This window comes from Saccopteryx leptura, chromosome 12, assembly GCF_036850995.1.
Source record: "Saccopteryx leptura isolate mSacLep1 chromosome 12, mSacLep1_pri_phased_curated, whole genome shotgun sequence".
Taxonomy (NCBI): Eukaryota; Metazoa; Chordata; class Mammalia; order Chiroptera; family Emballonuridae; genus Saccopteryx; species Saccopteryx leptura.
In genome coordinates this window covers 7,873,276-7,900,990 of record NC_089514.1, presented here as the reverse complement: position 1 = coordinate 7,900,990, position 27,715 = coordinate 7,873,276, and the positions used below count along the sequence as shown (strand labels likewise).

General features: G+C 37.9%; 1 protein-coding gene and 1 long non-coding RNA gene across 5 annotated transcripts in view; one reads left to right on the top strand and one right to left on the bottom strand.

Annotated features, from left to right (window-relative positions):
• Positions 1-19,564, bottom strand: part of LOC136384240 (uncharacterized) — a 40,928-nt gene extending 21,364 nt beyond the window's left edge. For all 4 annotated transcript variants that reach the window (XR_010747548.1, XR_010747550.1, XR_010747547.1 and 1 more), the window contains exon 1: positions 19,464-19,564. This is a non-coding gene — a long non-coding RNA (uncharacterized lncRNA). The remainder of the gene's footprint in view (positions 1-19,463) is intronic.
• SEPTIN7 (septin 7) overlaps positions 19,063-27,715 on the top strand; it is a 46,654-nt gene continuing 38,001 nt past the window's right edge. Inside the window, exons 1-2 of the mRNA XM_066354443.1 lie at positions 19,063-19,089; positions 19,460-19,562. Coding sequence (XP_066210540.1) covers positions 19,078-19,089; positions 19,460-19,562 — 115 coding nt within the window. The 5' untranslated portion in view covers positions 19,063-19,077. The remainder of the gene's footprint in view (positions 19,090-19,459; positions 19,563-27,715) is intronic.

Genomic DNA, 27,715 nt, shown 5'->3' with positions numbered 1-27,715 from the left:
CATTTAATAAATTGTTGTACGATTTTTGTACCCCAAATAGTACTTTCACAATTGGCGTATTATAGAACTTTAAATTAATATCTTTCCATTTTTAGTATAGTTGTCTAAGGTTCTTGTTAAAAATATTGTTTCTGGTCCTGGCTGGGTTGCTCAGTGGGTACATTATTGTCCTGGCACAAGGAGGTGGCAAATTTGATCCCTAGTCAGGGCACATTCGAGAAGCCACCAGTGAATGCACAATGGAACAACTAAGTGGGACAAGGAGTTGATGCCTCTTTCTCTCCCCCTCTCCCTTCTTTCCTCTCTTCCCTCCTCTCCCTCACTCCCCTTTTCCTCCCTTTCTCCCTCCCTCCCTCTCTCCCACACCACTCCTCCTCCTTCTTCCTCTCCTCTTCTCTCCCTCCTTTCCTCTCTTTCCTTCTCTTTCCCTCTCTCTCCCTTCCCTCCTTTCTTTCCTTTCCTCTGTCAAATCAATAAAAAAATTTAAAAAAAAAATAATACTGTTTCCTGGGCCCTGCCAGCAGGATTCTGTTTCTCTATTTCTAGGTTGAGGGCAACGTATCTGTTGTTATAAAGCTCTCCAGATGCTGCTGATTACATCCAGAATTGGGAATCACTTACTGCAACTTAAAAGCCCAGAGTTCTTAATAATTGCACATTGAACTTACTGTGTGTGAAGTGGTAAATATTTCATATATACCTTACAGTAATCTGAGAGACCTTATCCCATGTAAGGCCCAGAAAAGTTCTGTAACTTACCCACCAGAACATAGCTCTAAGTTCGATACTGGAATTCACATTTCTAGCTGTCCTTATACTTCCTTATGATTCTGTGTTCCTTCATTATAAACTTAGGCAGTCATTTCAGGTCCTTCTTGGTTTGGCTTTTTCCTTCTATTCAAATCAAATCATGTTTTGTATTCTTGCTTATGCTATGCTTATTTATCTTTAAGTCCTGTCATCTGTTAAGGAAGACCTAAACTACTCATTCTGGAGAACTTGCACCAACTATTGGAGTCTTCCCTTATCTTGAACTCCTTGCAGACCACACTCTTAGTAGATAGGCATTGTCAATTTTTTGTGTATGATTAGTTATTAGTTTAATATTACAAATATTGTTTATGAGATAGTATTGCAATATTGTAATAGTTGGCTTTTTTTTTTAGTTTCCCCCACTAATCTCTAGCTTTATTATATACAGCACAGATGTTGAGTGAAATGTTTTTTTTTTAATGAAATATAAGTTGGAGACCTTGGTTATAGATAAAATTAGAATTGGCAGTTTTGAGATAGCAACTTATTTTGGTTACTTTAGTAGCTCAGTAAGATAGACTTACCAAGTCTTTGGTTGTAAATTTATAAACATATATAAACATTTATCATAGTTTATTAATAATTTTAACAACCATATAATTTGGTCTGCAGTAGGTATAAGAGTACTTTCTTAGGAACTGTATTAGTCTGCTCAGGCTGCTATAAAAGAATACTACAGATTGGATTGCTTAAATAACAGACATTTGTTTTCTCGTAGTTCTGAGGGCTGGAAATCCAAGATGAAGATGCCAGCAAGTTTGGTTTCTAGTAATGTATCTTCCTGGCTTGCATACGGCTGGCCATCTTCTCATTGTGTCCTCACATGGCCTTTATTCTGCATATGTGGAGAGAGAAGGAGAGATGTCTTAGTGTCTTTTTCTCTTTTAAGAATACCAGTTCCATGGGCTTTGGACTCTACTTTTTAAAACCTAAATATCTCACCCTGGCCAGTTAGCTCAGTACAGTTTGCTCTAGCATGGTCCCAAAGCACCGAGGTGGCAGGTTCAGTACCCGGTCAGGGCGCATATGGGAAGCAACCAGAGTGCACAACTAAGTGGGACAACAAAAGAATGCTTCTCCTCGTTCTCCCCTCCTCAAATCAATCAGTAAATTTAAAAAAATCCTGAAGTATATTACAAAGTTTTATATTGATTGCATGCTGAAATAATGTTATGGGCATAGTAAGTTAAAGAAAATATATTATTACAATTAATTTTACTGGTTTCTTTTTGCTTTTTTAAATGTGACTAGAAAAATTTTAATTACATGTGTAGCTTTTATTATATTTCCTTTGTGTGTGTGTGTGTGTGTGTGTGTGTGTGTGTGTGTGTGTATTTTTCTGAAGCTGGAAACGGGGAGAGACAGTCAGACAGACTCCCGCATGCGCCCGACTGGGATCCACCCGGCACGCCCACTAGGGGCGATGCTCTGCCCCTCCGGGGCGTCGCTCTGCAGAGACCAGAGCCACTCTAGCACCTGGGGCAGAGGCCAAGGAGCCATCCCCAGCGCCCAGGCCATCTTTGCTCCAATGGAGCCTTGGCTGCGGGAGGGGAAGAGAGAGACAGAGAGGAAGGAGAGGGGTGGGGGGGGGTGGAGAAGCAGATGGGCGCTTCTCCTATGTGCCCTGGCTGGGAATCGAACCCGGGTCCCCCGCACGCCAGGCCGACGCTCTACCGCTGAGCCAACCGGCCAGGGCCTGCTTTTATTATATTTCTGATGGACGGAGCTTGTCTGGCATGTGTAGGAAACGCACTACCTTCTGAGGAAGTATATTACATCTTTGAGTAGCTGTCAGTTAATGTTTTTCTATTTTTGTATGTATCAGACGTTTAACAAATTTGTATTCAGAAGTTCTCATTTACTCCTTGAGACCAAAACATTAAATCTAATTTTTATTTTTTAAACTATTATTAATAATTTAAAAACAGCTTTCTCTGAGTCTTATGTGAGACTTCTAGTCTTTCCATTTCCTCTAACAACATTTGTATGGTAGAGTTATATTGTTCTGACCATTGCTGATACTCCCTCTGAATTTTTCTTTAAAGATTTTATCTAGGACCTGGCCAGTTGGCTCAGTGTTAGAACATTGGCCCAGCTTGTGGCTGTCCTGGGTTTGATTCCTGGTCAGGGCACACAGGAGAAGTGCCCATCTGCTTTTCCACCCCTCCCCCTCTCACTTCTCTCTGCCTCTCTCTCTCTCTTTTCCTTCTGCAGCCACGGCTCAATTGCAGCAAGTTGGCCCAAGGCACTGAGGATGGCTCCATGGCGCCTCTCAGGCGCTAAGAAGAGCTCAATTGCTGAGCAATGGAGCAACACCCACATGGGCAGAGCATCACTCCCTAGTGGGCTTGCCAGGTGGATCCCGGTCACTGCCTCCCCTCCTCTTACTGAATAAAGGGAAAAAAAAGATTTTATCTATTGATTGTTACAGAGTGAGAAGAGAGGAGTGGAGAGAGTGAAAAACATCAACTCATAGTTACTTCACTTTAGTTGTTTGTAGATTACGTGTCCTTTGAGCCTTGACCAGGCAAGCTCAGGGTTTCGAACTGGTGATGTCAGCATTCAAGGTTGACACTTTATCCACTGGACCACTACAGGCCAGGCTGAAATATTTGGTACATATCCCTGTTAACACCAAGAATTTGGTATCTTGTGACCTATCTTTTATCTCGTTCTACTTGCTATGTAAGTCTGTTAATGAGACCTAAAGTTAAGTTATCTTTTAGGGCAGCTGTTGATTTGTGGACCATAATGTCAGCTCAGCTAAGATATTGCTGCTTTTTCCTCTTAGGTTGCTATTGTTTTATCTTCTTCACTTTTTTTTTTTTTTTTTTTGGTAATTAGAGGAACTTGTTGATTGGATGGCTGAAAAATGTCTTACCACCTTCTTATTTTGGAGTCTCATTTTATGGTTCTGATTTTTACTGGAAGTTTATCCTTCATATTCTGGTTTGGGGGTGAGAAAAAGGACATGGTTTAGATCAGTGGTAGTCGACCTGGTCCCTACCGCCCACTAGTGGTGGTCAACCTGGTCCCTACCGCCCACTAGTGGGCGTTCCAGCTTTCATGGTGGGCGGTAGTGGAGAAATCAAAGTATAAATAAAAAGATAGATTTAACTATAGTAAGTGATTTTATAAAGATTTATTCTGCCAAACTTAGTGAAAATCTGGCATAAAGTACTTGGTAAGTAATTATTATTATATGCTTTAACTTGCTGTAACTCTGCTTGATAAATTTTATAAAATAAAGTTACTTCCCTACTTTATAAATCACCATTACTGTGGAACTGGTGGGCAGTTAAAAAATGTTACTACTAACAGAGATACAAAAGTGGGTGGTAGGTATATAAAGGTTGACTATTCCTGGTTTAGATCCTCATATTTCCATGTTAGATTTTATGTGGGTTCTGAGTATGTCATATAGTTTCTGTTACCTTTTCAGCTTTTATCTGCCAGTTTGACAAATATATCTTTCATATTTTTAATCAAAGTATTGAATGATGTTATCTGTGGTTTTCTATTTCTGTTGTGCTACATTTAATTAAGGATGGATCCTTGTGGTGTATAATTCTGTTGAATTTGACATACAGCTAACCAGCTAATAATACATCTTATTTTATAGTTTTCCAGCCTTTTCTGTACCTTGCTTTATGCACATCATTATTGAAATCTTGTCAGAATTACCTCCTATAATCTTTTTGCAGTTACTGAACTTGTTAGAATTGGAAAATAAAGGACATCTGATTTATCTCTTAAAGAAACATACTTGTGGTGAACATGAATTCATTTTCTTTTCTTTCTTTGTGATTCTTTAAAAAATATATTTTTAATAGAAATGCTTCACTTTTTTAATAACTTGGAAAATGAGAAATAGGAGACTGACTTATCTCCAAGTCCAGTTAGCAAAATAAAACCAATGTTAAAATTTGAATATATTTTCTTTACAGCTTGTTTTGGTGTACTGTTTTCAAAGCAGTCATTGGGGTGGCACATGATTACACTTTTCTTGGTTACTTAAGTTAAGTTGTAGGGAGATACATGTATAACTTTCTCAGAAATTGCCCCATTATTCTCCAACATAGTTGTGATATTTTACATTTCCATCACCTGTGAGTTGCTTCACATACTCATCAGCACTGAGGCGGTCACTCAGTTTTAGCTATTGTAGTAGAATTTTATAGATACCTCAGTGTCATTGTAATTTGCATTTTCCTGATGACTGATGGTATTAGGGACCTTAATCATGTGCCTGTTTGACAGCCATAGCTTTGGTGGGCTATTGAAATGTTTGGTCCGTTTTGAAGTTTGGTTATTTGTCATTTTGAGTTGTATGCTTTAGATACTAGTCTTTTGTTGAACTATTCAAATAACTTGTTTCTCATCATACTTTTATCCACTGTCAGTAATTCTTCTGTCACAATTATTACTGTGCTGTTTGCCTTAATAGTGGTTTTCTGTTTCTGTTGTGCTACATTTAAAAAAGGGGCTTTTGTAATGAAGAGCTGGTCTGTTTTATATAGTCTTCATTCATTCAAATATTTAGTATTGGTATAATCAAATGAATATTTATTTTATCAAATTGACCTGGATTTGACCCTTGAGAGCTATTTCTCTTTTTAAAATTTTTATTTATTGATTTATTTTAGAGAGAAAAGAAGGGGAAGAAAGAGTGAGAGAGAAAACATCAATTTGTTGTTTCATCTATTTTTGCATTTCTTGGTTGAGTCTTGTATGTGCCTTAACCAGGGATTGAACCCACAACCTTCGCGTATCGGGATCACAGTCTAATCCACTGAGCTATACCCAGCCAGGACCAAGAGCTGTTTCAAGTTGGCTCGTATTCATCTTTTTAATATGTACATCAGTTGTTTTTGGAGTACTTTCTTATTTTCTGGTTCATCTTGTATTTTTCTTTCCTAAGCCCAGGAATCAGTCATTTCTCCATGAAGTGCAGATTCTTTTTATTTGAGAATGGTATTTAGTACACAAGGTCTGAGCACTAGAAATGGTTATTGCTCTTGAGATATCATTGCTTCTAGGTGTATTTAGCAGATAGATCTAGGAAATTATGTAATTATACACATTCAAACATCTTATTTCTATATGTATTTAACTATGTATAAAAACTATATATGTATATGAATGTTGATGTGTAAAAATCATGAATTCATACTGATACACTAATTCCAATCCACTAACACAAAGTTCAGCCTTGTCTTTCTCTTTTCCTTATTTTGTAACTCTTTTCTCTAACAGTGAAAAACACTGCTGTCATTCACAATTTATTTACGTACTTGTTTAATTCTGGTATATATCATACATAAGTATAGTTTCAGAATTGCTGTTTTAAATATATTGATTTACTAGTGTATAGTATTTATATATACTTTTTAGTCTTATACAGTCAAAATACTGTTTTCAATGTTATGTTTTTCTTTCCCCCTTTATTAAGTATGGTTATGTTACTGATTTGAAATACAGTTAGCTTCATTTGTTACTTCTTTTATAGTTCACTTTATGTTCTTCTCACACCCTGGCTGATTTGGTTGTTTTCTTGTTGTAATATGTAAAACATTACTCGGGTGTTACTAGTCAACTCTGAAACAGTTATGTCCAGAAGTCTCCCTCACAACGTACGTCTCTTTTTTATTCTCTTCTAATCCCCCTTACTATCACAGTTTCACCCAGCTGTATGGGCAGTCAGTCTCGTTAGTTTCTGGTTTAGTTTCTAGTTCCTATATTTTTGCATAAATGAGAAAATAATATGTAAGAAAGGAGATATAAAAAATACTGTATTAGTGAAAGGTAGTATACAGTTGTTTCCTTGTTTATCTTCTGTCTAGTGTTTTTATCCACTTTTGAAAGATATGAAATCCAGTTATTGAATTGTCTTATTTTTCCCTTTCATTTTCTTAGTCTTTATGTATTTTTGGGCTTAGTTGTTAGGAGCGTATTTGTTTATTATTGTTATGACTTCTTGATAAATATATATTTTAATCAACACAAAAAATTTTTTGTGTGTTTAAGTCTGTGTTGTAGCCTCTTTAACTCTCTTTTTGTTACTTTTACTAAACTTTTTCTTTCAAGCTGTTGTGTCTGTGATTCTAAAATGTTTCTTGTGGGCACCATACAGTTGAATCATGGTTTTTAAAAATCCATTTATCCAGTCTTTGCCTTTTGATTGGAATGTTTAATCCTGTTAATTCAGTCTGACTACACTGAAAGGTAAGACACCTGTCAAGTTGTGAAGTTTCATTTCAGTTATTGTACTTTTCAACTTAAGAATTTTTATTTGGTTCTTTTTAATATTCTGTCTCTTTACTGATATGCTCTCTATTGGCAAACATTGTTTTCATGCTTTCCTTTAGTTTTTCAGACATGTTTCCCATTAGTTTTTTGAACATTTAAAAGAACAGATTGAAAGTCTTTGCTGAATGTCTGAGTTTTCTTGGGAATCATTTTTTTTTCTTTTTTTTTGTATTTTTCTGAAGCTGGGAACGGGGAGGCAGTCAGACAGACTCCCGCATGCGCCCGACTGGGATCCACCTGGCACGCCCACCAGGGGGCGATGCTCTGCCCATCTGGGGTGTCGCTCTGTTGCGACCAGAGCCACTCTAGCGCCTGGGGCAGAGGCCACAGAGCCATCCCCAGTGCCCGGATCAACTTTGCTCCAATGGAGCCTTGGCTGTGGGAGGGGAAGAGAGAGACAGAGAGGAAGGGGGGGGGGGGTGGAGAGGCAGATGGGCGCCTCTCCTGTGGGCCCTGGCCGGGAATCGAACCCGAGATTTCCGCACACCAGGCCGACGCTCTACCACTGAGCCAACCAGCCAGGGCTCTTGGGAATCATTTTTATTATTAAAAAAAATTTTTTTTTCTTCTTTTCCAAGTCAGAGGAGGACAGATAGACTCCCACATTCACCCAGGATCCACCCAGATCCCCCATCTGGGGCTGATGCCCTGCCCATCTAAGGCCATGCTCACAACTGAACTATTTTTAGCACCTGAGGTGGAGGCTCCAAGGAGCCATCCTCAGTGCCTGGAGCCGATGCGCTCAAACCAATTGAGCCATGGCTGCAGGAGGAGAAGAGGGAGAAAGAGAAGAGAGAGAGAGAGGGTAGAGAAGAAGATGGTTGCTTCTCATGTGTGCACTGACTGGGAATCAAACCTAGGACATCCACATTCCAGGCCGATGCTCTACCACTGAGCCAACCGGCCAAGGCCAGGATCATTTTTATTGATTGTTTTCTCTACTGTATATGAACCATACATTTTTGTGGGGTTTTTTATTTTGTTGTTTGAATTTCTCATAATTTAAAAAAAAAATAATACAGTATAGCAACTCTGGTAAGATTCTCCCTCCTTCCCACCCCACAGGGCTTTTTGTTGCTATTTGTTGTTTGGTTAGTGACTTTTGGGGGGAACTCGTTCTGTCAAGTCTGTTTTCTTCGCTATGTGTTGTCTTGAAGTCTGGTTATCTCAGTTGGTTAGGTTGTCTTGTGGGATCTGCCAGGGAACCACAAGACAGGTGACGTAATGGCGGTTCTTTGGGAATGGGGCTTTGATGGAGCCTGTTCTGTCTCCTCCAGTGGCTGACAGGCAGCTGTTTTTTGCCATTGCATGTTGTTGGTTTTTAAGGCTACTATGGAGCTGGGGAGGGGAGATGAGAACGCGCAAGTAAAAATGCAACAGGAGCTGCTGTTTTTGATGAGATTCAGCCTGTTTTTTATTGAATAAACACACTGTTGCAAGCCTTTTGTTAATATCCAGGGTTCTGAAGAAGTTGATTTTGATAATTCTGCAGTTTTCTCATAGTTTGTAACAGAGAATTTCCTGAGATCTTTACTCTGCCAGTTTCTTTAATGCCATTCCAGTCTATATCCTTTTGATTGTTTTCTAATGTATGCACAAGAAATGTTTAAGGGTCTGTAATACTGTGCCAGCTACTGCAGGTTTCCTCTGCTACCTGAAAGTAGAGGTTCCTGTGAAACCTTGTATAAACCAAAATGTATAAAGCAAAGAAGCAGTTACCGTTATTTATATGGAAAAATTTTTGAGTGTTTCCAGGCCCCCAAAATAACCTAAGAAATCAGTGTACTTAATTACATCTGGTTTTACACTAAGCTTAACACCCTTATGAGCTCTCTTTGGTTTTTCTGATAACCCTAGGACACATCTTGCTAACAGATGCAAAAAATAAATTGAGATAAAGTACATTTACTAACAGACACAGCTCAAGGTTATGGCCTCTTGATGTTGATCAGTAAGTGTGGTTCCAGGGCAGGAGCTTCCTGGTGCCTCTTGCAGCATGGGGGGGGGGGTGTACTGCACTACCCTGTAGCAAACACTGAGTGCTAGGACCCCTTTGCAGCATGGGGGAGTGTGCACTGCACTGCCCTGTAGCAAACACTGAGTGCTAGGACCCCTTTGCAGCATGGGGGAGTGTGCACTGCACTGCCCTGTAGCAAACACTGAATGCTAGGACCCCTTTGCAGCATGGGGGAGAGTGTGCACTGCACTGCCCTGTAGCAAACACTGAGTGCTAGGACCCCTTTGCAGCGTGGGGGAGAGTGTGCACTGCACTGCCCTGTAACAAACACTGAGTGCTAGGACCCCTTTGTTTCTCCCCTAAAGGGAAAACCCTGTGGATTTCTTTTAGTTAGTGAAAACAGGTACTAATGTAGGTCTCTTACAAAAGCGAAGTGGCAGAATGTGAAATTTCAGGAAGTGGGGAACACCTGTATTAGTTTTCCTATTCAGTGCATTGTTATTTGTCCAATCTTGCTGAATTTTAATGACTATGACATTTTAACATATGGGAGTATCCTAATATCCTAATATATTATCTGTTTACTTGTTTTGGGAGCTTGATTTTTACAGTTTTTCATTGTTGAATATTCTTTTATCTAAAGCTTACATACTCCCTGGATTTTACATTTATAGAAATGGAATTTGTTGATTATGAGAGCATGGAAACTTAAGCTTTTGTTCTTCATGGAAGTGTTTTAAATTTTATTCCAACAGTCATGTGGACGAGTTCCTATTTCTCCACTTCTTCACCCAATACCAATACTTACTGTTCATGTCACTTTGCACTCTTGAGTAGTGCTTTCTGCATTGATGACAGTGTTCCATATTTATGACATGTATATTTAGTATGATGGTTGCTAACCACACGTGGTTCTTGAGTGCTTGAAATGTGACCATATCTAAATGAGCTGTGCTGTATTTCAAAGATTACAAAAGAAAAGAATGCAGAATAATAGTTAAAATGAATCATAATTTTTGTATTGATTACATATTGGAATGATCTTGGATATATGCATTGGGTTAAATAATATACATTATTAAACTTAATTTCATGTTTTAATCTTACTTCCTTAATGTGCCTGCTAGAATATTTACAATCATATATGTGATTCACCTTATATTTGTATCAGACAGCATTGGTTTAGACTCTAGACCAGTGATTTTAACTGCCAGTTGATGGCCCAGTGCCTGTCTGCCAGAGATTTTGTGCTAGTCCATGAAAGAGTTAACCATCCTGATGTTGTGTGAAGATTGAGGTTCCCTGGCCAGCTTTTGAAAAACACTGTTCTAGAACATTCTCCCATTAAAAAGCCCTGCTTCTTTAAAGCCTATGCTTTTCTCAGTCTTAAATTTGTCAGTTACCATATCTTTGTTTTCTCTTTATTCATTAAAGATGGCATTGAACACTCAGTTTTCTTTCTGCCACAAGTTCCATCATCATGCTGGCACCTTTTTAAAGTGCTCATTTGTAAAACTTGTTCGATAAGTTAGCCTCACAGCTTTTGGACTGTGCTTGAGCCATCATTTTAATGGCTCCCTTTTGTCATCTGGAACTTCTGTTTCACTTCTAAAATCTTAATTATTTTATGGACCATTGTAACCACAGTTTCACATTCTTTTAGCTATCTCACTTTCTTCCTACCTTTCCTTGACACTCTTCATTTTTGTTTACTGAATGCTTCAATTATGCTTGTCGATTCCCTTCATCTCTTGTACTTTTGTGTACCCTTTCTGAAAAATGTTTCAAAATGCATCCTACAGCGTATTTGCTTGTAGTTACGAATTGCTACCGGAGAAAAAGATCCCGTGTATAAATTCATACAGATTTTGGTCTTCAGCCTTAACTACTGGACAGAATTGCTTGACTGCCTGCTATGTATCCCTGTTTTTGTGGTTGCTGATTCAGATCTTTACCTCTTAAAATTCTCTGTCTCCCCTCTCCATTCAGGATTAACAGCTGATTTTATCTCTAGTGCTTACAAAAACTCAGTCCTTCACCTCAGAACATTATCCTAATTTACCTTCCCTTTTTTAACCACTTGTCTACTTGATCTTTCTATTGGCATTTAAACAAATGCAACTATTTTTTCATTCTTAAAACCCTGCCTTGACCCTGTGTTATCCTGTAGCTTCCACCTCTTGCTCTTCTTTTTACAGATAAGGGTTCAGAAACAATTGTACAGAAACAATGAGTGTACTCACTGGGTAGAGTCACTCACTGCTTATGTATGAATACTTCCAGCCTGCCTTATTCCCTTATCTTTGCACACACAGTGATCCCGCATAATATTTAGAGTCTTATGTATCTTTATACTGATGAGTCCAGAGCATTTGATACAGTTAGCACCTCTTGAAGAAAGAGGCCACTACAGTTGACCTTGAACCTCCTCTATGAACTAACTACTTCATTCTCCCTTCTCACTTTCTCCTAGGCTTGAGTAGGTGGTGGGATTTTGTTGTTGATTCTGGCCAGCTTCCTACCTTGTGTACGGTATTTGGATTTATGCCCTTGGCCTTTGTACCATTTAAATCAGGGGTCTCAAACTCGGGCCCGCGGGCCACATGCGGCCCGCCCACCAATTTTGTGCAGCCCGCAGACTAATCCACGAAGTTTGATTAGTCTGCGGGCTGCACAAAATTGGTGGGCGGGCCGCGAGTTTGAGACCCCTGATTTAAATGTTGATTAGTTAAAATACTGTATCAATATCGGTCTAACCTAGACATATTTAGAAATTCTAACTTTTATATACACCGCTACCTACGAGACCCTTGTCTCCCCCAAATCTAGTTAACACCTTAAACTAAGGTGATCCCAGCCTTTAATAATTGATACCATCTTTAATCCAGTTGCTTATACCTACGTTTAGAAACCTATATCTTACCCTCCCCTCAAGTTAGTTGCAAAGACCTGTCGGTTCATCTAAGTATATAACCCAGCATTGTTAGTTTCCAATAGAAACTAATGCAAGTCACATAGGTAGTTCAAGCTTTTCTAGTAACCATATTTTAAAAATAAGAAATTGGTGATATTAACTTTAGTATTATGGTATATTTTATACAATCCAGTTTATCTAAAAATTTTTAAACATACAATTAATATAAAAAAAGATTTAAAAATTTTTTTCTTTTTTTGTAAGTCTTCAAAGTCTGGCACATACTTTTACACTTACAGCATATCTCAGTTCAGACTAGCTAAATTTGAAATGTTCAATAGCCACATGTAGTTAGTAGCTACCTTGTTGGACATTGGGATTCTAACTTACATTTCCCTTCGTCCCTGCTGCTTCTAGCTTGGTTTAAGCCCTAATTTAATTTCTTGTTTGGGTAACTACTGCAAACTCTTAGAATTGTTCTCATTCTCTCTTCCAGTTCATCTTTGATATTTTTTCAGTGGTAATTTTCTAAAATATGAATGTGACTGCATATGAATTAGTGTAATTGTGCATTCTTCTGCTTCAAGTCCTAAATGCTGTTCATAAGCTTTCAAGATGAAGTCTAATCTAATATAAGTTCCTTAGTGTGGCTAACAAAGTCCTTCGTGATCTGGCTTTTGCTTAAGTTTCCTACACTTTATTTAGGCCTAGGCCCTGAAAATAAGTTAGTTGTCTTGAACTGTTTGTAATTCCTGTAAAGAACCATGCCCTCCTCTTGCTTTTGGGCCTTTGTCGTTAGTTACCAACTAGGCTGCTGGAGAGCCGTGTTCTCTAGCATCTGCCCACACTCCTCATTGGACCACTCCTGCTGGTCCTCCAGAATCCCTGGCCTTTTTGCTTTCATTGCATCTTTTCTGTGCTTGCCTACATCAGTTGTACTTATCACTGTGTTATTATAATTGCCTTCTAACTTGCCTGACCTTAGATTCTTAGTTTCATAAGCAGGGACCTTGTTTTTATTCACTTTTACATCTCTAATTGCTAGTATATACATTGTAAGGGTCCAGTAACTCCGTTGAATGAATGAAAGAGTATGGTCAGTAATTCTATAAGTAGAAATCTTTAAAAGCATTTATTTATTTATTTATTCACTTTAGAGAGGAGAGGGAGAGAGAGAGAGGAGAGACAGAGAGAGAGAAGGGGGGAGGAGCTGGAAGCATCAACTCCCATATATGCCTTGACCAGGCAAGCCCAGGGTTTCGAACCAGCGACCTCAGTATTTCCAGGTTGACGCTCTATCCACTGCGCCACCACAAGTCAGGCCCAAGTAGAAATCTTAACTCCAGGTTCAAGGAAAAAATATATAAATTTTAAGTTATCTCATTCTGACATGTGTTGATAGAATTATTAAAATTTTTTGAACAGATTAACCAATACTCCCAGATAGAAGAAGACAATAAAAGTACACAATTACTCATCTTAGTAAAAGGACATTCTAACCAAGACGTGAACTTTTAAAATATTGAAGGAGAGGAGACATCAAAGCCAACATTTAGGACATGCCTGTGTAATCTTGTAACATCTTAGTGTTCTTATTACAGTAAATGTAGAATGTATTTTTATACCAGTTATGTTTAAAATATTTAAAACATTTACATGGTGAAGTTCTTTACCTTTTGGAGGGGATTGTGTAAGAGATGGTAGGAATTTAAGCAAGTGCTAGACACATATATGTGTGTATGATGTAAAGCCCTTTGTTAAGAATACTAAGTAGTAGGCAAGTAAATTTATGAATAAATATACTTTTCTTTTTAGTGTGTAGTTTTGTTTTTTTGTATTTAGAATTACCTAAATTTTAGGAGAAAGAAATGAAATTATTTTTGTCAGTGTGTAAAACAATATACAGTATATCTATGTTTTAAAATCTAAATGGTTACAGATTGAACTTGAAGTTCTTTAGGAAAGACCAAATGTTTATTTTTGAAATTTAAAGTTATTGTTATAAACCTTGTATTTTTGTAGCCTGATTTCTTTTTAAAATGCAGTTCTTAAGGGGAGAAATAGAATTCTGGTCCTAGTAAGGTAATTTGGGCTGAACTTTTTATTTTGTAAAGATAGGGGGGATAGTGAAGAATTTTTAGTAGGTCCTACCGGGAATATATCTTAATTTTCCTCAAATTCTGATTTGTTACAGCATCCCTTAATCAATTTTGTTGTTACTGAAAAGCATATTTAGCAGTTTCCAAAATAGGTTGCGGCTTTTCTCTTTGGGACATTTTATTAAAGCAGATATTAACATTCAAACCCTTAGAATTATAATGAGATTTTAGATGTCAAGATTTTGGTAATTTTATTCTTTGGAATAAAAACAAATGGCAAGAGACTTTAAAGAATTGTTAGGGGTTCCAATAATATACCCATTGGAACTTGTTTGAAACATCTTGTTTTTCTTTTTTTCTTTTTTTTTTTTTCTTTTCATTTTTCTGAAGCTGGAAACAGGGAGAGACAGTCAGACAGACTCCTGCATGCGCCTGACCGGGATCCACCCGGCACGCCCACCAGGGGCGACGCTCTGCCCACCAGGCGGCGATGCTCTGCCCATCCTGGGCGTCGCCATGTTGCGACCAGAGCCACTCTAGCGCCTGAGGCAGAGGCCACAGAGCCATCCCCAGCGCCCGGGCCATCTTTGCTCCAATGGAGCCTTGGCTGCGGGAGGGGAAGAGAGAGAGAGGAAAGCGCGGCAGAGGGGTGGAGAAGCAGATGGGCGCTTCTCCTGTGTGCCCTGGCCGGGAATCGAACCCGGGTCCTCCGCACGCTAGGCCGACGCTCTACTGCTGAGCCAACCGGCCAGGGCCCATCTTGTTTTTCAAATATAATTGGTTTCTAGATATAAGGTTAAGTAAGTTTAACGCTAAAATTATTGGATATTGTGTTTATGCTGACTTTTCCACAGGCAATGAAACAAGCAATGGAGCTGTAGTTTGATTTTCTTAAATATAATTTTTGACATAGACACTTGATATCTCTGTTTAACTAAAAGATTTTGTAAATATATGCTTATAAAAATATACTTTGATAACTGTTTCGTTATGTAACTGATGTTTGAAATCAAATAATACTCTTAATGGTATTTTAGTAGATGTACTTTGATCTGTGTTCACATGCTTATAAGTGTCACAGTTATATCACTCACACCTAAAAATAATGTTCCTTTATCTAGAGATTATATTTCACACTGGCACTGTGAACATTTCATTTGTGCAGGAAAAGCAGTGGTGGGTGGTTAGGCCTTATGAATTATAGAGTGTGGTTGATTTGAGAATTGGGGTAAGGAAAGCTTATGACCTGTGAAAGGTCTTTATGTCTGCCTATTCTCTTTGGGCACAGTTTCTTCCTGTGAAAGTGTAGTGTAGTTATTCAGCTTTTACTATCTCCTCTGTATTAGCATTTTGTTAGGACTATAGGAATTGAGTGTGACATGGTTCTCTCCCTCCGAAAATTCAGTCATGTGCGCAGACTGACAGTAACATGTTTAATTTTTAAGTAATTTAAAATGTCAAGTTATTTTAAATGTCATAACAGGTATGTCCAAATTGATTACTCTCTACCTAGTCACTCTTCTTCCTCACTATGTTTCTGAGACTGCTTTTATCCAAAGTTAACAGTTAACCTTATTTCCAAATTTTATGGTCATGTCTTTGGTATTTTATTTGACCTTTTTGGTAGCGTTTAATACAGGTGAGTGGTCTTGAGCCGATGCTTGCTCCTTCACATTGACTGATTTTTCTCGCTCTTTCTCTAACATCTCAAGGTTGAAGTGTTTCAGGACTCCGTCTAGACTCCCTTTTTTTTTTTTTTCTTTTGTATTTTTCTGAAGCTGGAAACGGGGAGAGACAGTCAGACAGACTCCCACATGCGCCCGACCGGGATCCACCTGGCACGCCCACCAGGGGCGATGCTCTGCCCACCAGGGGCGACGCTCTGCCCACCAGGGGGCGATGCTCTGCCCCTCCGGGGCGTTGCTCTGCGGTGACCAGAGCCACTCTAGCGCCTGGGGCAGAGGCCAAGGAGCCATCCCCAGCGCCCAGGCCATCTTTGCTCCAATGAAGCCTTGGCTGCAGGAGGGGAAGAGAGAGACAGAGAGGAAAGGGGGGGGGGGTGGAGAAGCAAATGGGTGCTTCTCCTATGTGCCCTGGGCGGGAATCGAACCCGGGTCCCCCGCACACCAGGCCGACGCTCTACCGCTGAGCCAACCGGCCAGGGCCTAGACTCCCTTTTAAATGTAGTCTCTCCTTGGGAATTCAGTCCTCCCCTAAGACTATATGCTTAGGATTCCAAAATCTGTATTTCAGCACCAACCAACCATAGAATTTCTGGATTCATCTATTAAACTGTCAGCTGAACACCTGTTCTTGCATATATAATAGAAACCTCAAACTGAACACGTTTGAGGTTGTCTTTGATTTTGGCAACTTTGGCTGTCACCTCCCAGCCTCTTCTTTCTCAATTGTTTTCTATTCCCCTAAGAGATATAACTAGCCTTGGAGTTATCTCTGGTCTCTTTTTCCTTCACCAATCAAATGCAGTCCATCAACACTGTATCTTCAAAACATTCTGAACCCTTCTTATCTCTTCTTGCTTCTACACCATCTAAATTCAGTGTGCCCATTCTTCCCCGGACTAGTGCAGTAGGTCCCTTACTAATTCCCTTACTTTCACTCTTTCTCCTCGCAGTGAGAGCTCTCTTTAAAACTCAAATCAGGTCAGGTCACTTGCCTGTGTGAAACCCTCCAGTGGCTTCCCATCATTCTTAAAATAACATCCAACTTTCTTTTGTCCGGATCCCACATGGTGTGTGGCCCCTGGCTGCCCCCCGACCTCATTTTCTGTCACTTATCTCCTGGTCACTACTTCACATCGTTCTAGTTCTTGTAGTTCTTTTTGTTCCTGGAAATAGTAAGTTTATCCCCACTTTTAGGGTCCACCACTTTGCCTAGAATACTTCTTCCCTTTTCTGAATTCAGTCCTCAAATTATACATATGTTGAAGACTGTTGTAAGATTTGAGGGAAGACAGGGGCAAAATCAGAGCCATTTTTATTATGACTTTTTCCCCTGTGGGTTTCTTGAATATGCACCCTATAGTATATTCTCTGAAACTTCAGCTCTCTCAGACGGCTTTTTGTTTTCTGATGCCACAATTTGTATAATTTATTCATCTCTACCTTGATGGAGCTTATATTCTAATTGAAGGTGGGTTGGTGTGGAGATGGCAGTGAGGTGAGTACAGTGTGTGTTAGGTGGGGGTAAGTGCTAAGTGTAAATCATGAAACAGAGTGCTGACTGAGAGGATGAGTGGGAATGTCATTTAGATCAGGTGGTCAGGGTCGGCCTGGTTGTGAAGGGGACACATGAAAAGTCAGCACCATTATCATCATGTCAGGTTGTGACAGAACTCAGATTCCTGTCGGTATAAAGATGCACACTCTCCACAGACACTGTGTCCAGGGCCAGTCTGCTTTCTTTGTGCCCCGTTAGTTGTCTTTCAGTTTTCACAGTTCGCATTTACTTCATTTTCCCATTTGCTACTGCTGTCATCTTTAGTGTCCTTTCCTTTCGTGTGTCCATCCATAAGCTTGCCTTTCTTCCAGTTCTGAACTTGAAATACAGCACTGTGTAAATATTTTATATAAAACATTTGTCTTTACCTGATCTGGGCTGTCTTAATCTAGTGACTGACAAAGCAAGATGTATGCTTTTTTTCTTACTGAGATTTAAACTTGGTCCCTGTATACCTTTCTGAAACTTCATACTTTACAGCTTTCCCACCATTTCTTGGAAAGCTTCAGGTGCAGGGCATAGTAATTGCTTTTATAAAAAGGTAGGAGGTCTTTTGTTGTATATTTTATCAGAAGAACTGCTGAAAATGAATTATACTCATTGGGCCTTGTAACCCCTCCAACCCCACCAATATTCTTGGCATGTGTATTAGAAAGATTTGTTGAGTTCCATGTAATTAACTTTCATTTTTCCTTATCTTTTGCTATGTTCCCATGGATTTCCTCTTCTGTTTGGATTAAATGCGCCACGTACAATTTTGGAATTGCTTGTTTACTGTTGCTTTGTGGGTCTGTTCTGCTGGAATCTGGAACACTGGAATGATGGAAATGCGTTCTTTACAAAGTAGCCGTGAGTATACTTGATAATTTACACAGAGACTTTTTGCAGTCTAACTTAAATTTAATTTACAGTTGGGTAAAATATGAACTGAGGAAGCCTTAAATTGAATACATATTTTTAGCTTTCCACATAGTAGGCTTCCAGATATTTGATTTTAAAATACTATATTTAGAAGATCAGTATCCTAATTATTATATTTAAAATTAGCCTTTCAATTTAATTGGCTTGTTTATATTAAAATTTGGCTTAAAATTAGTTTATATTAATGAAAAAAAGGGTAAAAGGTTATGGATGGGATATTTAGCTACATGTGATACTGGTGAGAAATGCAGATTATTTGCTAAATCCATATGTGTTGAATTAATGCTTTAACCTCATATGAGTTTTTTAAAATGAGAATATAAATGTGACAGAATCTTTTAAGAGAAATAAGTACCTTTTAGGAATACTTTGCCTTCTATTTTAATGATGAATAAGATCTACCTCTACGTAAGATTAACTAGTAAAACTCTATTCAGATGGTATGAACTGTGGGCAGCTTTTCTCAACAATGGTTAAGTTAAAAATTAGATTTATTGACTACACCAACTTAGAAATAGGTGTCTTTGAATTACTCATGAAGCAACTGTTGAGATCATTAAAGAGTCAAAAACCATACAGAAAACTGAATTCTCATTTAAACTGGGTCAATTTGATGTCCCCGATAATGGAGACATCAGGTTCATGTGAAACCTTGAAGTGACATTGGACTTGGTATAATAGATGAAAGATACTCTTTATTGATTAACAGTGATCATGAGAGCTTTCAAGAATTTATGGAAAAATTGCTGTAACCTCAACATTTTGATTCTACTTAATGAATCAGAAGACAAATTTCAAGAAACCTCATACCTGTGGTAGTCAGTATGAACAAAGGGGTAATTAGAAGAGTTATTGATATAATTTTAAGGGTATTTTTTTTAATTGTGAATAGTTTTAAGGTTGATCAGAATCTTACTGTTACTAACTATAAATTGAAATCTTTGCTCTGAGGCAGGTTTTAAAAAAATTTTCTTTCCTTGAATTTTTATAATTGATTATTAATTGTCAGTCAACTCATGCTCAATTTATTTTGGCCATAGTGGTAATTTACTAATGCTTTTATTGATACTATTATAAAATCAGTTTGATTTGCATGAATTATAGTTTGTATACGTTTCTAAAATAGATTAATGAAGGGAATTTGAAATGTGTGACAGAAGAGTTTTGTTGATTCGTGAATCACCTGGCCCTTTGTTTTTTTCTCAGCAACAGAAGAACCTTGAAGGCTATGTGGGGTTTGCAAATCTCCCAAATCAAGTATACAGAAAATCAGTGAAGAGAGGGTTTGAATTCACACTTATGGTCGTGGGTAAGAGATGATTTCTCACTAAAATTGAATTTTGATAGAATTTTAAACTGTTAATCAACTCTGAATGAATTTAAGAAAACAGTAGGCCAAATAACTGCAGGGCTTATGCCTCATGTTTTCTCTTATTATGTGAGTACATTTACATTTTAGAATTTAGCTTGGTGATGTAATGGGATTTATGTATTTTCTTGTCTCCTTTTTTAAGGTGGCACAATTTTGGAAACTTAAGTGAAAGTTAAGCAGTAGTGGGGATGGGTGGGTGGTGGACTAGAACACTAGAGGAGTTCTCTTCAATTGGTAATGCTAAAGAAGGAAATAGCATCTGGTAATTACTTATTTCTCCAGGATGACTTCTTTTATGTGGCTTATATACTAGGCAGTGTCGCAGCACATGAGCATTTAACTTAAATATATATTTATGTACTTCCAATTTTAGAAAGAAGGCTGGGGTAGAAATGATCATAATCATGCAAACGATTCCCTCAGGAATTCATTCATTGACGATAAGCCCCAGAGTGAGTGCAGTATGACTCCCCTTGTTCTCTAACTCAGTCTCATTTTCCCTGTGCTTTTTGCTTTGAGTACCTTCCCCTGCCCCTGCCTGGGGATTGAACCTGCAACCTTCACATATCAGAATGATGCTCTAACCCAGTGGTCCCCAACCCCCGGGCCGTGGACTGGTACCGGTCCATGGGCCATTTGACACCGGTCCGCAGAGAAAGAATAAATAATTTACATTATTTCTGTTTTATTTATATTTAAATCTGAACGATGTTTTATTTTAAAAAAATGACCAGATTCTATTACATCCATCTAAGACTCACTCTTGACGCTTGTCTTGGTCACATGATACATTTATCCGTCCCACCCTAAAGGCGGGTCCATAAAAATATTTTCTGACATTAAACCGGTCCGTGGCCCAAGAAAGGTTGGGGACCACTGCTCTAACCAACTGAGCTACTGGGCCAGAGCCTATTTGTCTTTTCATACAGGGACAGACAGACAGGAAGGGAGACAGCTGAGAAGCATCAACTTGTTGCGGCCACCTCTGTATGGAAGACCTTTTTTTTATATATTCATACCTATGATGAAGTTTAATTCATAAATTAGGCACAGCAAGACATTAACAATGATAACTAATAATAAAATAAAATAGTTATAATAATATGTTATAGTAAAAGTTATATAATTGGGAGCATGTGGCATTGATTTATAGTAATTTTTGTGTCGAAATAATGTTTTGATTTTGAAACAATGATAAAAACAAGTTTAGAACTTTAAAAAAAAAAATTTGACATGCATGATACTGTTACCCCTAATATTTGTGTTTCCCTTCCTCAAGGATGGATATTCTACATAACTATAAGACAGCATCAGAATCAGAAAATAAATGCTTGTTTACATACACATAGATGTACAGACATACGCACATATATGCACATACACACTTACATCTATAGACATCTGTATCTAGCTATATATAGTATATTGAAAACCATTAAGTTCACACCGATATCTCCAATTTCAGTTTATTACCCAGTGGTCATTCTGCTTTATATCTTTTCTGTAGTTGTAATGTCCTTCCGTGGTGAGAAGCCGTTATCTTATCTTAGTGTTTACTTATTTGATCGATCCCCTGTGTATAACTGATCTTCTGCCATATTTCCCACACTCCTCCTTTCCGCTCCCTGGCAGCGGCCTTGCTCACCCCTTTCAAGTGCTGTGACACCCATGTCAGGCCCTGTTCTCACGCAGATGCCCCCGCTTCCGTTTGGGGTTCAGGTCTCCTCCCAGACCAGACCCCCATGCACCTTTCCTCTTGCAGGCCTGGCATCCTGCTCGGGCCCCTGAGGCTCTTCTTCCCAGTGTGCTCACTTGCCTTTTTCAACCCCAGATAATGAGTTTTGAACTGAATATTTAGGAAGGGAAGTAGAAGAGAAAGAGCTAAAACAATTTTGAGGGGTTTAAAAACTAATGGAATTAACTAACATCTGAATAGAAGAAATCTGTTTTTGCTTTTCTTTTTAATGTTTATATAAAGTAGAAAAATTGGTGAAATTGTAATTTTGGGCTGCCATTCAGAAACTGACTAATGAAACTAAAGTTCAAACATTTTGATTTGGAAGTGAAAATGATTTATTTGCAGGTGTGTGTAGTGTTGTAGAGAGAGGTTGCATTTACATGACTTTTGACAAACGAGTTTGGCAAACTTCTGGATAGCCTCCAAATTTATTAACAATTGAGACATATAGGTTAGGTTAATATTTAGAAGGAAGAAAGCTTCAGACTTTAGGGTCTTCTGTTCTTGCACTGCCTAGATCACTCAAATAGATGATGAACACAAGAAATTGCATATCAAAGACTCAATTATGAATCATGATTTGTAGTTCATTCTGAATTCAGGTTTTTATGATAGAATATAAATTGTTTATTATGTTATAGGAGGTCATAGTCACAGTAATAACATAATGATGAGATTTCTATAGTATTCTTGTCATGGTCCTGAGGTTTTGATTTTAATCAAATGATTAGTAATTCAGATGACATAGCTGATCAGGGGTCAAATGCTAGGAATTATGAACTAAGCTGATGTTATAGAAAGAAAGCGACCACTTCAATACTCAAAGGAATTTCCAGGGAAACACATACTACCAATTACAATTTAATAATTACTTTAGCAGTGTTTGTTTAAGGTATAAAGAGTCAGAGTTATTATTTGGGTTTACTGGAGTTAACATCTTGATAACGTCTTATTTGCCTGATGGGATAAATTAGAGTCCTGAAACCAGTAACTCTTGTGCTGAAATTTCAAACGTATAATATAGTTTGGCAATTTTGTAAAAGAACTAGTTATATACATATGCTTTTTATTTGTTTTTAACATGCCACAAAAATCAGCCTTATATTTAATCTAACAAATCTATTATATATTATACTAAATTAGTATAGTGGTGTTACAAAAAGAATATACTTAGCCTATTTTTAATCTCTAATTTCTGCCACAAACGAGCATTCTGACCTTTGACAGATCACTTTCGGTCTCAATTTCCTTATCACAACAAACATTTACCTCGTCTTTTTTTTTTTTTTTTTAAATTTTTTATTTTATTTATTCATTTTTAGAGAGGAGAGAGAGAGAGAGAGGGATAGAGAGGAGAGACAGAGAGAGAGAGAGAGAGAGAGAGAAGGGGGAGGAGCTGGAAGCATCAACTCCCATAGGTGCCTTGACCAGGCAAGCCCAGGGTTTCGATCCGGGACCTCAGCATTTCCAGGTCAACGCTTTATCCACTGCACCACCACAGGTCAGGCCTACCTCGTCTTCTTAAGCCAGAAACTGCACTGAGATTAATAACAAGAGCCACAGCCCTAAGAACCTGAGGAAATGGGGTGGCGGTGGGGTGGAGACACTTGGATAATAATATCTATTTTGTATAAGTACCACTACCCAGAGGGCGTGAGATAATTGTGTATATGAATGTACGTTGTATAAATGCTGTCTATATAAAGTGCCTAGTAAACCTGTAAACTAAAATATTAATCTAAATATTATTTATTATTATATTTTTATGACTTAGTTGAAAGATCCAAACACCAGAGTTGAAGAGAAGACAAAGATCAGAGATGGTTGAGAATGATACGGCAGCTAATATGCTAGATACTTGATTAACCCTTCCTTTGGACTTCTACTTTGTTGAACTGCTTTGGTTACACACATTTCAGGACACACATGTGCCCTTACTTTGCAGTTCAGTGTAGATGGCTGCGCAAAGCTCTTTTTTTGATGAATTAGATTTAGCTAATTTGAAACATGGTCAAAGATTTATTCTTCCCCCATTATAAATATGATTTAGCTGGGAAACTTGCATTCTTGGTAACAAAATATAATTTTATACTTGCCTATCCTGTGTATTTCAATAAATACATTTAAGTTTAAGTATTTTGCTCAAGTTACTTTGAGACATCACTAATTAGTCTTAAGGGTACACTTGCTTTATAGTTGCTATAATAATGCTTTTTACAGACCTGTTGAGTATCTTATTTTCCCTTGGGTGTGTCAGCTACTTTAGGGACTGTTTTTATTAAAGGTTGACAGTAGATTTTAATTTTGAGTATCGAAGTTAAATTTTTCATATAGGATGGTGTTTGCTTTTGTTATTGAATCATCTTTCAACAAAATCAGATTTAATGTCATTTAGCAGTTAACAGTATTTCTTGGTTTAAGCCATCATTATAAATAACTGATCTAAGAAGTAAACTATAAAATTTTAGTCATCTAAAAGGACAAATGATCAAAGAAATTCAATGAACTACATCTTGATTAATCTAAGTTTGTGTTTCCCTGAACTATTTAACCAATTAATTTAATTAATTAATTTAGAGAAATGGGGTGGGGGAGAAGTGGGAAGCATCCTCATAGTAGTTGCTTCCCATATGAATGTGTCTTAACCGGGCAAGCCCAGGGTTTTGAACCAGTGACCTCAGTGTTCCATGTCAATGCTTTATCCACTGCGCCACCACAGGTTAGGCAACCCTGAACTTTTTAATCAGAATTACCTGGACTACCTTTAATCAGAATTACCTGGACTACCTTTTCAAGATGTGTGTCCCAGGAATGTGGGAATCCGTATTTTGATGAGAGCTGTCCCTTAACCTCCATTCTAAAGTTTAAAGAGCACAGCACTAAAGTGGTGTTTTTAAACTGCCAGTACACAGACCGATGCCAGTTTGTGACAGAATTAATTACCCTGATGTTGTGTGAAGATTGTAGACCTAGTGATTTTAGTCAAATTTGCATATGCTCGCCTGACCTGTGGTGGTGCAGTGGATAAAGCGTTGACCTGGAAATGCTGAGGTTGCCGGTTCGAAACCCTGGGCTTGCCTGGTCAAGGCACATATGGGAGTTAATGCTTCCAGCTCCTCCCCCTTTCTCCCTCTCTGTCTCTCTCTCTCTCCCTCTCTTTCCTCTCTAAAAATGAATAAATAAATAAAAATTTACATATGCTCAGAGTGATTGCCACTTAGCAGCCTTTATCATCAATGCAAATACTATTGAGGTTGTTTTAGATATCTTTGTAGCCTGTATTCTCATTCGAACAAGTTTTTGTACTGTGCAGAGCATTTTACAAATTGCACGATAGACAAAAAACATTCGAACAGACTTATGTGGTATCCTATGCGTTGTACATGAGGAATTTAGAAATCAAGCATCAGCTTGTACCATGTTACATTGTTAAGCATGGTAAGATAAAACTTTATTTGTTGCGTGTTTCAGGTTCCAGCTGGCTAGGTCCCTAGTCCCTAAGTGTTAAAAAGTTGAAAACTACTGCTCTAATGGATTCTTTTAATGTTCAGAGATAGGAATAGAATTATGCATCTCTTTGAAATATAGTTGTTGTTGTTTTGGTAACTCAAATATCTTTTGATATTCATGTATTTTTTTAGAAGAAATACAGATTCACGCAATCAACAGTATGGTTCACGCAACCCACCACTGGTCTTAGGGTGGATATAAATTTTAGTATGTGAGATTTATAGAACTTGAAAAAATTTGTGAATTGTATAGTTCTAAAGGTCAAAGTCAACCCAGTTCACCACTGATGAATTACCTGGACTACCAGGTAATTAGATAACCTGGTATATAATTCATTCTGTAGATTGAAAGGCACTCCTTAACAATCCTGTAGAATTTGCTCTCTGCTGAAGAATAAATGAATTCAATTTCTTGCTTCCCCTCTTCTGTGCAAGTGAAATCCGTTTCTTTGTTGCACCCTCCTTTCCTTTCCTGGTCCTCTGTCCTTTCCCTCTGGTGTGGCCACTGGCCTCTAGCTGCCCTCTAATTTGAAATCATGAAAAAATTTCCAAGTAGACATTGAGATTTTTCTGGTAACATGGAATTAAAAAATAAATAAATAAGGTAATTATCCTCTTGAACTGGGCTATAAAAAGAGTATTTTTATCTGAGTATAGCAAGAAATATTATAAACATCCTCCTTAAGACCTCCTAACTTCAGATGCATGGCAAGTGAAAACTTCCTAACTTGGTGAAGGGGAGGTCATTATTGAGTGGCTAGTTGGAATGTTCGCTACTAGCTGCACAGCAGAATTATTACTTAGCTCTTACTGCTGGTGGTCAGTTACTGTAATTAGGATAAGTAAACCTTGTTTAAATAATTGCAGAAGCAGGTCATAAGGAACCTGTTTAGCTTGCATTTTAGAATTAGCATGTACATCAGTCTGTATGTTGAAGGATACCCCAATAGATTTTTGAGGATGTGAAATAATCTATAGTAAATCCCAGGCCACATATGTATGAAAGACCTTGGAAATAATCAGCATCTAATATAGTCTAGTGGTAGTCAACCTGGTCCCTACCGCCCACTAGTGGGCGTTCCAGCTTTCATGGTGGTCGGTAGCGGAGCAACCAAAGTACAAATAAAATGATAGATTTAACTATAGTGAGTTGTTTTATAAAGATTTATTCTGCCAAACTTAGCGAAAATCCAACATAAAGTACTTGGTAAGCAATTATGATTATATGCTTTAACTTGCTGTAACTCTGCTTTATAAATTTATAAAGTAAAGTTACTTTCCTACTTTATAAATCACCATTACTGTGGAACCGGTTGGCAGTTAGAAAATTTTACTAGTAACAGAGATACTAAAGTGGGCAGTAGGTATAAAAAGGTTGACTACCCCTGATCTAGACTGTTGGATTAAATCTTCAGAGATAAAATTATTAAAAAGCAAGACAAAGAATAGCACCTTTCCTGGATAACATTTTTATCTACCTTGTGGGTGGTGTCTTCTCTACATGTTACTGAATGAATCTATGCTTTTAGATTTCCATTTATTACTTAACTCCTCACCATTTGACTTCTTAATATAAAATTGCTTTTATTAAATGTCAGTAAAAGGCCCTTGATCAGTTTTTCTTTACCTCTCATTTGGTATTATACATTACTTTTCTTTGCAGTTCTTTCTCACTTTTTGTGATGCTGTCTCTTGGTTTATCTGGTTGTTTAGTTTCCTTTCCCCTGACCATCTTCAAATGTTGGTGTAACTATTATAATTATTGGTGTGACTTTCTTCAAAATTTCATAAACAGACATTTCATGAATGTTTTAGTCTTAGAGTTGAAATGTAGCATTCTCGCATAGTGATGAAATATGCATGGCTTTCATGGGCTAGACCTCAAAGATAAGGAGGAAACGGGTTGTATTAACCCACATATAATGTTCAAGTACGGGTGTAGCATTACAGACTCTAGTTACTATTATTTTATAGTTTATATTAACTAATATCTTAAATTGTAAGTATTACACTATGTTTTTTTAACAAGGACAGAAAAAAATTAAATCCAGTTATTTCCCTGTAAAATCCAGTAAAACGAAGAATGCTGGCCTTGTTGCAGAAGGTATACAGGAAGTCCCCAGGTTGAATGAGACAGGTTCTGTAGGTTCTTAAGTTGAATTTGTATGTAAGTTGGAACAGGTACATTTACCTATTAAATGCAAGTTAGATGTTTGTCTTAACACAGTGTTTTTACATTTCTGTGCATATCAACACTTAAACATTTTCAAATACAACCTTACACGATCTTGGGTGATGCAGAGGATGATGGACATGTTGGAGAGGATGGGACTGGTGTTTGAGAGTCAGGGTTGCATTCTGTTGCTGGAGTCACTTTCTTGAAGTAGGTGTTAAGGGACATTCGTTCAGACCCTTTCTTTTTCTCTTCGTAAACGGCCCTGTAGCAGCTCAGGCCTTCGGTAACTGTGTGGTAAACTTTGGTAAGCCTCTCTGTGGCAGGATCTTGCTCCTCTAACTTCTTCATTTCTGCTTCAGTGAGACGAAAAGCATCAGCTAACTCTTTCGTAGCAGACTTTTTCAGTTCTGGTGTTTCTAGGTCCCTGTTTTCTTCCCTAAATGCTCTCATCTGCTGCTCTAGTTCTGTAAGGTCTTCATTGGTTAGTTATTTGCCATGAGAGTTGAGTAATTCTATGATAACATTTTCACTGATGTCCAACTGCAGTTAGTTACCAATAGCCCTTATGGTGCTCTGTTTGTAAGTATGAGTTGTGCGTCAGATGTTTGTAGCTCAGGGACTTACTGTAGTATATTTTCTAATGTCATTTTCTTATCTCACCAAGAAG